General features: G+C 48.7%; 1 protein-coding gene across 1 annotated transcript; it reads left to right on the top strand.

The window, feature by feature from the left end:
• The first annotated feature begins 3130 nt into the window (after positions 1-3130).
• RBP4 (retinol binding protein 4) lies at positions 3131-12404 on the top strand. The gene is made up of 6 exons (XM_047072650.1): positions 3131-3234; positions 3394-3522; positions 3624-3760; positions 3903-4009; positions 9876-10088; positions 12120-12404. Exons 2-6 carry the CDS (start codon positions 3412-3414, stop codon positions 12155-12157), a joined length of 606 nt encoding a protein of 201 aa, XP_046928606.1. The 5' UTR covers positions 3131-3234; positions 3394-3411; the 3' UTR covers positions 12158-12404.

Raw genomic sequence — 12404 nt, 5'->3', positions numbered from 1 at the left:
CACCGAATTGATGGGTGGGACCAGGTGTCTCAGGAATAATTCACTTGGGGGGATCCATGTTATTTTCACCTAAATTGAGGACACTGACTGATGACTTTGTAACCACTGAAAAGAAACCTGTTGAAAAAATTAGTTTGACCCTTTGCACCTGAAAAAGTTGGCCGAATAAGTAATCTTTTCATTTTCCCACCAATTATTTTGGCATCTTTTAAAGGTAGTCGGAAGATAAACGCTACCCAATTTCCTTGTTTTTCATTTTCCTTGGCCTTTCTGTCAGGATGTGGATGTAAATGTCAGTTTGCATGAAATGGAGTTGGTTTGAAATGCTTAATTGTTACGAGGGTAAGGACATAAAGTTCTTTGCCTTAGCTTTTCTTTCAATTATGGTAAAACATCTTTCCATATTTCCTAGGAGCTAGTGACTTGCTTGTTGCTGTATTCATTAAGGTTACACTATTCTGTTACAGGTAAACCCCCCAAATCTCAGCAGCTTAACCCAACGGAAGTTTATTTTTCATTCTCAAAAAAGTTAGTCACTGGTGGGGTCCCGGGTTGTGGCGTCTCTGCCGGCTGGCAGATGAGGGAAGAGAGACGGCACGGATGATTGGACAGGCAGCTTTTACAAGCCCTGTCTGGGACTGACACACAGCACTTTTGTCCACATTCCATCCACCAGACTTAGGCATGTGGCTTTATGGAGCTACAGGAAGTGGGGAGGTGCCTTCTGGCAAAAAAGTCTCTTCTCCACAACTCTCCACCATGGAAGAGGAATGCACATTTTTTGCTGGAAGACTAGCTCCCACCTCTGCGATAAGCGCTGAATCCTGAGAAATTATACTGTAGAAAGAATGACCTCTGGCCAAGTCTTTTTAAATAAATCTTTTATGAAGCCTACCTAAAGTGATTCATTTCAATAAAACAAATGAAGTCAATGTCTGTTAAGTGAGTACCTACTAAGTGAAAGTCTCTTAATAAATCTCATGGAAAAGTTGGGGGAGGGGCAGATACCAAGATGAAAGACTCATGGTCTGCCTTTTCCATGAAGTATGGCAGCAAATGAACTTTTGTGTATATCATCTATGATCCATAATTTAAAACATAACTTTACTTCTGGGGGGAGGGAGAAAAATGTTTGTAATGAGAATATTTGTTTTGTTTTCTGATTAAACATTTTCACTCTAGGAAACTCTGGAAAGTACAAAAAGGTACAAATCAAAAAACAAAAAACAAAAACAACCTTCAAATGTCCTTAATCCTATCACACAGAGGTAATCACCATGAACATCTTTTCCTGTTTTTATTATATAGATACACGAATATTTGAAAAAAATTACTTTATGAGGACAAATTTCAAAGCACCAATGTTAAAAACATCAGTTGACCTGTATTCACCTATTTGCAGTCAGGAAGAAATTTGAGAGAGAATGCCAAAATAAACTGTTTTTCTTTGCTGGTATCTGGGACACCAAGGTTCACGACAGATCAATAAAAGAGAGAGAGGAGAAGGAACAGTTACAGCACCTCTTACACATCTAACACATGAAAAAACATGTGGCAGAAACAATCGCCATACAGTGCGCTGAAATTCCCTGCATTTATTCAGCACGTAGCGTGTGCAAGGACCACCAGCACATGTTCTAGGGGAAACAGATGAAAGGGATGCGGTTCCCAGGAGAACTTTTCTGGTAGTAATAACCATCCAAGGGCAGTTACACTCGGCCAAGAGCTCTCCCTCCATCACTGGACCTGTTGGAGAAGAAGCTGGAAGGGCTTGACTCTGGAATGTTGAGGAGGGGGTCCAAGCACTGATTGGACAGGAGAAAGATGCCCGAAAGTCATTTCCCACCCGGGGTGCACATACACTGCCACGTGTACCTCCCCCCACACGGGCCCTGCAAGGGCAGCTCTTATTTGAGCTATTTGGGATGATTCGTCCTGTGATAAAACTGGCCTAACCAGAACATCTCCTAAGTAGCCGGTTGGCCAGAACAGGGCTTTCCTCCCTCTGGGGCAGTAAGGAGTTAAATGCATCATCATTGGCTCTCCAGAGACACCCTAAAGAGTCAAGTTGGGGGAGGAGGCAGGGATGGAGGGCAAGGTGGCAGGTGGAAGCAGAGAACCAGGCAGGTGGATGTCCAGAGAGTTCTAGGAAGGCGCCTGCTTCTTCGACACACCACTAACTCTCATTCAATCAAATGCTGCATCCTCTGACTTCTTTGACCCATGCGAGGAACGCTAACTTTGAAAGATACGACAAAAACATGGTCAGTAAATGGTACCATCAGGTAGGCAAAATAGCATAACGAGTCACAGCATTTTGCCTCAATTGACCATAGAATTTTGTTCGCCTCCCAGCTCCTGTCCACTCTTCAGCGAACTCACCTTAGGTATTTTGAAGACAAAACAAAATTCCACTATGGCTTTGAAATAAAATTGCATCATAAACAATTGGTAGACGTGTTTCAAAGCGGTTTGAGCGAAGTGCCACAGAGTAAGTAGGCGACCACCGAGGTTGCTCAAGTATTTCCTGCTCTGACCAGGGTTCGTTTCTGGAGAATATTTAACAGGGAGGATTTTAATGCTTCTAAAGATGTTGAAACTAAAGAACAAATATTGACCCAGAAAGTACCACAACTCTCCCGAAAGAGAGTAAAATACGTCCTTTATAAAATGAAAAGCTCCTTGGCCGAAATATCCCCAACCCCCTGCACAACTGGCCGTCGGAGGTTAGAGAGGCCAATCTGGCACGGGCCCGGGGCGCGGGCGCCGAGGCACCGGCCAGCATCCCGGGGTCCCCCCTCCCCCTGGGAGAGGCCACGGTCTTCCCGCCAGGCCGACCTGCGCCTGCAGCCAGAGCCACCGGGCCCCGAGGCCACCCCAGGCCGCAGCTGGCGGTCGCTGGCACGAGTGCCGAGTGACCAGGCCAGAGCTTGTATCCGCGACTCGGCCGAGGCCACCCCGCGCGGCAGCCCCACCGCCCGCGGCGGCCCCGGAGGTGAGGCTCCCGCCCAAAGGGACCCTCCCTGCCCCGGGCGGCGGTGAGTCAGGTCGCGTTATGCAAGTGCTGGCCGGCCGGCCCGGCGCCTCCCCTCGGTCTTTCACCCCCGGCCGTTACGAAAGCGCGACCCCCCTCCCGCCGGGGCTATAAAGCGCCCGGGCGGCCCCTGCGGCGCGCTCGTCTCCCTGGCTCCACGCGCACCACGCCGCCACCAGGCTTGCGCGCAGCTCCGGGCGGTGAGCGGCGGCGGGGCGGGGGCCGGGGCCGGGGCCGGGGGCCGCGAGCCGGCCGGGGGTCGCGGGCTGGCGGGCGGACAGGGCCGGGGGTCGCGGGCGGGGGTGGCGGGCAGGGCCCGGGGGTCGCGGGCGGGCGCTCACGGCGCGCGGTACCCGCAGGACGGACTTCTGGGCACGATGGCGTGGGTGTGGGCGCTGGTGCTTCTGGCCGCGCTGGGCAGCGCCCGGGCGGAACGCGACTGCCGGGTGAGCAGCTTCCGAGTGAAGGAGAACTTCGACAAGGCTCGGGTAGGTATCTGCCGGGCGGTCCCCGGTGCCCCGCGTCCTCCCTTCCCGGAGGCCGGCCCTGCACGCCGAGCCTCCAAACCCCGCACTCGCCTCTTTCGCAGTTCTCCGGGACCTGGTACGCCATGGCCAAGAAGGACCCCGAGGGCCTCTTTCTGCAGGACAACATCGTCGCCGAGTTCTCTGTGGATGAGAATGGCCAGATGAGCGCCACGGCCAAGGGCCGAGTCCGTCTTTTGAAGTCAGAGCCTCCCTCAGCCCCCCATCTCCAGCTGAGCACCCAACCCTGACTAGGGAGGGCGGGGGGGGGGGGCAGCCTCCGGGTGGGATGGTGGGAGGAAGCCCTTTGTCGGCCTGGCTCAGGATCTCTTTGGCTTTTGCAGTAATTGGGACGTGTGCGCAGACATGGTGGGCACCTTCACAGACACTGAGGACTCTGCTAAGTTCAAGATGAAGTATTGGGGCGTAGCGTCCTTTCTCCAGAAAGGAAGTGAGTAGTCAGTTCAGTAGGACTCTCAGGGGATGGGGGGTCATACCTGGCCAGATTGCCGAGTTTCTTCTTCAGCGGCACCCTTGGAAAGAATGGTCTGTAAGTGGCAGGAACCCTGAGCAGGGCCTGAGGTTGGGGAGGTGAGATTGGGACTGACCAGGCCCCCTCCCTGCCCACTTTCCCTACCTCCAGCTCAGAAAACCTGGCCCAAGCTCAAAAGGACTTTGGGCTTGTTAGGTGACCTCCTTCTGCCATTTTCCTATCCAGCCACTGTGCCAAGGTGTGTAGCCTTCTCCATGCTCAGACTTCCCACCTCCCCAAGACCCATCCCACCTCACCATTCACCCTGGTTTTGTATTTCCTCCATTTCATTGGGCTGAATCCCTGAGACAGCTTGGTTACTTGGGGCCCCAGCAGAGGCTGGGAGACCTTTATCCAAGGATGTGGGGAACACTGTGCATAGGGTTGGCTGACTCCGGGGTGCCCTGCCTGCAGATGCTGAGATTCTGAGCCAAGCACAGTGCTCTGGGTGGCACTGATCTCTCTGCTTTCTCCCAAGCACCAAAACTCAGATGGGGGACAGACAGGGTGTCGAAGACTCAGAAAAACATCCTAAAATCTAGGCTGATCATAAGAACACAACATTTACCTGCCTTTTTGACTTTCTTTCCATTTCTCTTAAATTTCACATCTGGAATCCATTTGGTACCCAGGAAATAATGCAGGCCAAGGGGGACATATCATGGGATCTTAGGGAGTTACCCCTACAAAGGGGGTTTAATATACAGATGAATAAACTGAGACCAAGAGAAAGTATTGATTTGCCCACGGTCATACAAGCTTGTGGGAGCCAGTGTCAAAAGCCAGGGATTCCAACTCCCAGGTAAGTAGTAAAAAAGTATTTTAAATAATGCAACAAAACTTTCTAGAGTGATTCATTTAGTGTGAAAGATATGCTTTTCTGGTAATGAATTACAAAAATCAATACTGGGGGTACAAGATTACTAATTTTTAGTAAATGTAAACACATAATGCTCTGTTGCATTTTGAGATCCACTCTGGAAAGAACTAGGATTCTGCTGGTAGTGCATTTGGGAAGAGTGGGAGAGAACCCGATGAGGAGGTGGGGTTTGCTTCTTGTGTCCTACCCCCTCCTTTGCTACCAAACCAGATTAGTCTTGCTTTTACCTCTGGTAGGTTGAGATTCTACCTAGGATTTCATCTGGAGGCAAAAAACCAAAAACAAAAACAACTTAAAATCTTTAAAGCGATGGCTATAGATATTCAGTGAGATGACTACAATATGGAAGGCTCAGAATTCAGTTCCTTGTGAGATTCCCTTTCAGGAAAGAAGCAGTGCTGGATAGTGGTCAAGCATGCAGGGTTTAAATTTTTTTTTTTTAACGTTTATTTATTTTTGAGACAGAGAGAGACAGAGCATGAACGGGGGAGGGGCAGAGAGAGAGGGAGACACAGAAGAGGGAGGGAAGCAGGCTCCAGGCTCTGAGCCATCAGCCCAGAGCCCGACGTGGGGCTTGAACTCATGGACCGTGAGATCATGACCTGAGCTGAAGTCGGACGCTTAACCGACTGAGCCACCCAGGTGCCCCGAGCCTGCCGGGTTTAAAAGTTAGACTGCCTGAGTTCAAATCCTAACTCGACCCACTACCTGTGGGAACTCAAGTGTGTTCCTTATCCTGTCAGTGCCTCAGTTTTCTCCTCTACAAAAGGAGGTGATCATAACCCTTGCCTCATGGAGTTGTCTTCTGGATGCAGTAAGTTGACCTGCAGAAAGTTAGAAAAATGCCTGAGATGTGTGTTCTCTGCAAGTGTAGATTATTAGTGCTTCGTTTTCTCCCCAGGCATGAGTTATATTTCATCTTCTGGGCACGGGATGGGAGGTCCCACAGAGACCATCAGTTCAAGCCTCTCATTTTACAAGTGAAGAAACTGAGGTATCTTTTAGAGAAGTGACTAGCCCAGGGCCACGTGGCTACTTAGTGGCACTTAGTGATACCTCTTTGCCCAGGGCATGAGCTGCCCCAGTGTTTTCTAAGTGTCCCACAGACCGTATGATTTGTTGTTTCTACCTTCCTGTCTCTTACATGCTTTGGGGCCTGGGGAGGTGGGGGGCTTTTGCAAACTCTACCATCTCTCCTTGTGCCAATTTCTTTCTTCCTTGATCTTGGTCTGGCATTAAACCCTGACTTGGTCAGGAGGGTCTGAAGCCTCAGAGAGTGACCTGCATTCTTAGTCTCTCCCCCTCTTCACATGCTGCATTTCACCAAACAGATGTGTTTAAAACGAGGTACACTTATGCAGAGAAAATAGCTCAGGAACAAAGGCTCGCTAAATTTGTTGTCATGTTATTTTAAAAATAAATGCAGTAAATCTCTCAAGTTGAATATTAAGTGTCAGTGTCAGCAGACTCCAACATGGCTTGCTGCCCCAGCCTTGGGCATGCTCTATCCTGGCCTCCTTCTGCCCCAGCTCTGCCAGCAGCAAACAGGATGTCTCAGGGGTTAAGGAATGCCATCATCAACCGATCTCGGTGGAATGTAGGCTTTACCATTGACTAGCCTCTCTGAACTTTGATTTCCTTAACAGAAATGGGGATAAAGAATAGTTCCTATTTCATAAGATTGTTGGAAGGACAAATTAAGGTAATGCATGAAAAATGCTTAACCTGATGCATAATGAGTGCTCAGAAAATATCAGCTTTGGTCATTATTGTTTTGGACCATTCCTGAAAGACCTGGACAAAGACTCTCCTTTGTCTGTCTTCCAGATAAAGTCTATCACTCTGCTGGTAAAGGAGCCTGTGCAGGCTACATAACAACATTATGTACATCAGTTCTTGAAACCTGGGTCCCCAGACCACCTACGTCTGGATCAGCTGGGTGCTTGTTAAAAGTGCAGACTTGTGAGCTCAAACCCAGACTTTCTGAATCAGAAACTCTTGGGGTCGGGCCCCAGAGTTGGCAGTTTTGGTATGGTCCTTAGGTATGCTCCTTCTGCACAGTGAAGCTTGAGAAACTGCTCTAGATAATTCAATCCAAAGATTATCTTTGCTTACTCAAGTTTCAAGGTCTCAGACTCCATTCACTTTGTCAGGGCCTGCTGGACTTTGGTGGGGAGTGGGGGGGGGCAATTAGAAATAGCATCACACCCACCATCCGGCTCTACTGGACTATTAGACCGAGAACTGGAGGGAGCTTTTCACCTGTTTGTTCACTTTCGATGATGGGAGGACACAGGTGTAGGATGCTGAAGGGACCTGTTCCTGGCCCACTGCACTGAGCAACAGATCTGCAAGGGAACCAGGTCACTTAGACAGCTCCGTCTACTGAGTGTTTTCTTTGTTTTTTGGACTGGCATTTAGTTAAAACCTCTAAACCCGTCCATGTGGGTACAGTATAGAGGCAGCTGCGGGGGCTCCTGGCCATATGGCCGCTGCCTTGATCACTCTCCCTCCCCAGCTCTGTTGCATGCAGACAGCTACTATCCAGAAATGTCTGGGGGATTCTGGCTCTACAGGGTGACCCACCCCCAGCTGCTGGGAGGGAGGAGGCTGGAGGACCAAGTTTATTCTTTCAAGTGGCGCTCAGGCAGTTCATCTCTTGCCTTAGGAGGGAGAATCTGGCAAGGATTGTTAGGATTTAAATTCTTCTTCTTTGAACTATTTAGCCAAAAAGAACCTGGAGATAAACCAAACCAACTTAGGCCTTTTTTTAAAAAAAAAAGTCAAGAACAGTAGTCAATTTTCTTAAAACCAAGCATTGAAAACTATTTAGTTCTTAAGTCAGAATTCACATTCTGGCAACAATCTTGGAAAAACAAAATTAAGCTGCAGATTTGCTGAGCTGACAGCTGCCTCGATCTCGAATTGGGGCAGCATTTCAAAGGAGAGCACATTTGTGTCTGAGGGGTTGGCCGCTGGGGCACCTCTGACAGACACACTGAGCCCCATCACCAGGGAAGAAATGACTTCATTTGCAGAGGAAGAAGACTTTGCCCAGAGGCTGGGGAGCCAGTGAGGGAAGGCCCTGGTCAGGGTGAGGCCCAGCAGCCGGCCCCATGGCTTCTGTTCCTGGCCCAGCTCCTGTGTCTGGGCACCCTCAGCTGTGGCCTCGGACCCTGTCCCGTGGGAAAGCCTGGAGGTACAGCAGTGGCTCACTCTTCCTCCTGGAGAGCCTGGAGTGAGCTGAACTGCGGGTCTGGATTCACACTGAAGCTGTCCTGCGGGTCTGGATTCACACCATCCTGTGGGTCTGGATTCCCACTGAAGCCCTCCTCAGCTGGCACTCTCAGGGTTCTCCGAGCTGAGAGGCACACCCTGAGGTGGCTTAGGTGGGTAGTAGAGGTCCCCCTATGCTTTCTGAGGCCGGGGGACCCGGGTTCCTCTGCATTCCTCTCGTATGGAACCAACATAGAACAGGGACCATCACCTGCTTCACGGCTTGGGCAGGAAAGAGATGGAGACACAGAGGCTTTTCGTTTCTTGTTTCTTGTCCCCTCTTTCCCCAAGTTACCTACTGCCTGGAATTAATGTGGTGTAGATGTTAGGCCTGTGGGCTCCAGCTCTGTCCTGCTCTTTGTGATCTTGGGTAAATTATTTAGTTTCTCTGTACCTCAGTTTCCTCATCTGTAAAATAGGAATAACAGTGTGGACTTTTGGGTAGACGGGAGGAATAATTGTTTACACAGTGACCGATGCATAAGTAATTGCTCAGAAAGTCCTAGCCGTGGCTACATGTTAATGAGAATGTTAAATTAAGTAGAGATGTGGCACTTTTTAAAAAAGTTTTATTTTTAAAATTTTGTTCCTTTTTTAAAGTTTATTGATGTATCTTGAGAGAGAGAGCATGCCCGTGCACACAGGAGAGGCAGAGAGAGGGAGAGAGAGAATCCCAAGCAGACTCTGAGCTGTCAGCATGGAGCCCAGCACAGGGCTTGATCCCATGAACTGTGAGATCATGATCTGAACTGAAATCAAGAGTTGGATGCTTAACCAACTGAGCCACCCAGGCACCCTGGAGATGTGGCACTTTTTACCAAATATAAGGTATTCAGGTAAACCTGAGCATTCATTGTTGTTTCCCCAGTCCAAATCTCTCAAACATAATTCTTATTAATGTTATTTCTCATCCAGCCTTTGTTGACATTTATACCACTTTGTGTATACTTCTTCATGGCTTATTACCTCCCAGCCTTAGGGCTAAACAAAATCTAAATTCTTCAAGGGCTCAGCTCTGCCTCTGTCAGGGGAGATCCGAAAAATACAAGCTTCTAAGAATGAATATGTGATGTCAGAGGGTGGGCACCTTGTGTCCTCAACACAAAAATTACTCTCTTTTGCCAGCATGAAGAAGCATGTCAGGTTTCTAAGCCAGAATTAGGGTGTAGCAGAAAAGCCGTGAAGGGGATCATCAGAATGGTGTCCTCCAGTGGATCGGGGGGCGGCAGGGCAGTGAGAAGACATCAGCCACAAAGGCACAGACATTGTTAGAAAATGGATGGAGAAGACAACAGTAGAAAGGTCTATTTTGTGGTTTTCGATGGGCCCACATTCTCTGTGGTTCTTTGGATAGATACAATCACATTTATTGTCAGGGTGGGAGATAATCGTTGAAGTGAACGCGGCCCCCCACGCCCTCAACTCCAGGGTTCTTTTCTGCAAAGAACAAAGGCTTTCTCATTTTCCCAGCTTTGTAAAAGCCATCAGAATTCTCTGTAGTCTCCTGTTTCCTAATGAAATAAAACCAGTTTCAAGAAGTCACCAGTTTCTTGAGCCTGCTCGTCAGTTTCCCTGGCACCTGAGTTGGCTGAGGGAGTGGCACTGGCAGTGTGGCTTTCTGGCTTGCAGATGATGACCACTGGATCATCGACACCGACTATGACACCTACGCGGTTCAGTACTCCTGCCGTCTCCTGAACCTTGACGGCACCTGCGCTGACAGCTACTCCTTCGTGTTTGCCCGCGACCCCAACGGCCTTCCCCTGGACGTGCAGAAAATCGTGCGGCAGAGACAGGATGAGCTGTGCCTGGCCAGGCAGTACAGACTGATCGTTCACAACGGTGAGTGGGTGAGGGTCAGGGCACCGCACACTCTCCTGAGGGGTCAGTGGGCAGTGAGTTTGGGCCACATGCCAGTGAAATACGGTGCTTCTGCCAGAGAGAGAAAACAGGGAGTCTCAGGAGCCCTGTTGGGCCCAGTTTGGTCCTTCTTGACCAGATCTTTCACTGGCCTTATCATGGGGCTGTTTCAGGAGGGATGGGCAAAAGCCCTTTTCCAAAACCCTGGCACTTTTAATTAAATCAAACTGCAGAGGACAGGCTCTTCCTTTATATCTGCTACCCCAGGCCCAGTCTGTGTGGCTACACTGCCCAAAACACCATTTTGACAAAATTAATATTGTTTAGGGAGTCAGTAGCCCCAGTGAAGAGCCGGGCAGCAAATAATGGCCATTGCTGCCAAAGTTAAAGAGAGGGGTGCCTGGATGGCTCCGTTGGCTAAGCATCCGACTTTAGCTCAGGTCGTGATCTCAAGGCTCGTGAGTTTGAGCCCTGTGTCGGGGTCTGTGCTGACAGCTCAGAGCCTGGAGCCTGCTTCGGATTCTGTGTCTCCCTCTTTCTCTGCCCCTTCCCCACTCACACTCTGCCTCTCTCTCTCTCTCTCTCTCTCTCTCTCTCAAAAATAAATAAAAACAATTTTTTTTATAAGTTAAAGAGAGACTTCACCATAGCAAGTTTGAAACAGAACCATTTCAACAAATGCTCTTTTTCTCATATGGAACTAGAGTGCCATGAAATTGACTAGCTGGTTTTCCTCACTTATGTTTTTTGAGATTCCCCAGAACAATCGTTGAATCTTTTTATAGATGTTACTCTTATCTGATCTTTTTTTTTTTTAGCATATGTGCTGCCTAAGCGAGCACTACCCCTGTCTGATCTTGCTTTAAAAACCAGTAACATTTTGGAGGAAAGTGTGCAGTCTATTTTGAAATGACACTCACTCCCACGGGAAACTGAGTTTCAAAATCCAAATAGGGTAATGTTAACATGTAGAAAAAGAGAACAGAACTGAACTCCTCCATCAGTCATCTAACTAGCTGGCCCATACCACACCAAACAGATATGAACCTAAACCAAACACATTAAAAAATAAGATTTTGATGCTCTACCCTGGGGGCAGCCTAAATGGAGGGTGCGCAAAGGATCTCACCACAGCCGGGCCCCACACCAAGTCCTTTCCCTGAATTATGTCACTTAATCCTCAGAGACACCTCATGAAGTAGATACTCTCATGATCCACATTCTACAGATGAGAAAACTCAGGCTATGAAAGATTACACAGGTTGCCCCAAACCTCCCACAGGTAATTGAGTTGGATGCAAACCATGGTTGTTCTGTGACCCCGACCCTCCTTGTAGAACCGCCTGCTGACACGTGACAGAGGACATGGTGGACATTCTATAGAACCACCCACAGAGTGACTGAGGCCAGGCTGATTTGGCCTCCACTTCCTGAGATAGGAGGATATGCTCCCGATCCTTTGAAATGCAGTGAGGCGGGGCACCTGGGTGGCTCAGTCAGTTAAGCCTTCAACTTTGGCTCAGGTCATGATCTCATGGTTGTTGAGTTTGAGCCCCATGTTGAGCCCTGTGCTGACAGCTGGGAGGCTGGAGCTTCTTCAGATTCTGTGTCTCCCTCTCTCTCTCTCTGCCCCTCCCTAACTTGCACTCTGTCTCTCTCTCTCTCTCTCTGTCTCTCAAAAAAAAAAAAAAACAGCAACAACAACAAAAAAACCCCACTAAACATTTTTTTTAAAGAAAAGATTCAGTGAGGCAATTTAAGGGCACGTAAAAGGAAAACTTTAAAACAGCAGCTCCTATGCTGTCCCCTCTGTCTTGCCCCCGGAGAAATTCAAAGGATTTCAGAAAGCCTTAAGGATGCCAATGAATTACAGATGAATTACTGCCACGTCTAGCTGTAACCCTACAAGAAACATTTGAATAAAGCTGAGCCCTAAGGCCATCCTGACATACCCCATGTACTTTTAACATTGGGTCCAACTTTCTGTCATTGACTTTGTTTTCTGTATTTCAGGTTACTGTGATGGCAAATCAGAACAAAACATTTTGTAGCAACGTGGAGTTTCATTGGAAAAGTTCCCATTAACTCACTCAGCCTTCAACTCTGTCTTACCTTAGGAGTTTAGTTTCCCTGCTCTGCTCCCCTCCCCTCAGCCAACATGGAACCTTAGTACACATAAAAATATATGAGGTGGTAAGTGAATCTGCACTCGAATGAATGTCTGCCTTCCTGGAGTGTCCTAAGGAATCGTTTGAGGCTTAGGATTCCAGACTTTGATTTATTAAAATATAGTCACTG

Source organism: Lynx rufus, unplaced genomic scaffold (genome assembly GCF_022079265.1).
Source record: "Lynx rufus isolate CCGP_SWC_20201006 ecotype Redwood Valley unplaced genomic scaffold, mLynRuf1.p SCAF_11, whole genome shotgun sequence".
Lineage (NCBI taxonomy): Eukaryota > Metazoa > Chordata > Mammalia > Carnivora > Felidae > Lynx > Lynx rufus.
Note: the sequence above shows the minus strand (reverse complement) of the source record. Positions and strands in the feature narration are given on the sequence as shown.

What these genes read in the sequence shown, in the direction of transcription:
- RBP4 (XM_047072650.1), top strand. Translation starts at nt 3,412, where the DNA reads ATGGCGTGGGTGTGGGCGCTGGTGCTTCTGGCCGCGCTGGGCAGCGCC. An exon ending in AGAACTTCGACAAGGCTCGG is followed by an intron (nt 3,523 to 3,623) that starts GTAGGTATCTGC and finishes CCTCTTTCGCAG; the next exon opens with TTCTCCGGGACCTGGTACGC. An exon ending in CAGACTGATCGTTCACAACG is followed by an intron (nt 10,089 to 12,119) that starts GTGAGTGGGTGA and finishes TCTGTATTTCAG; the next exon opens with GTTACTGTGATGGCAAATCA.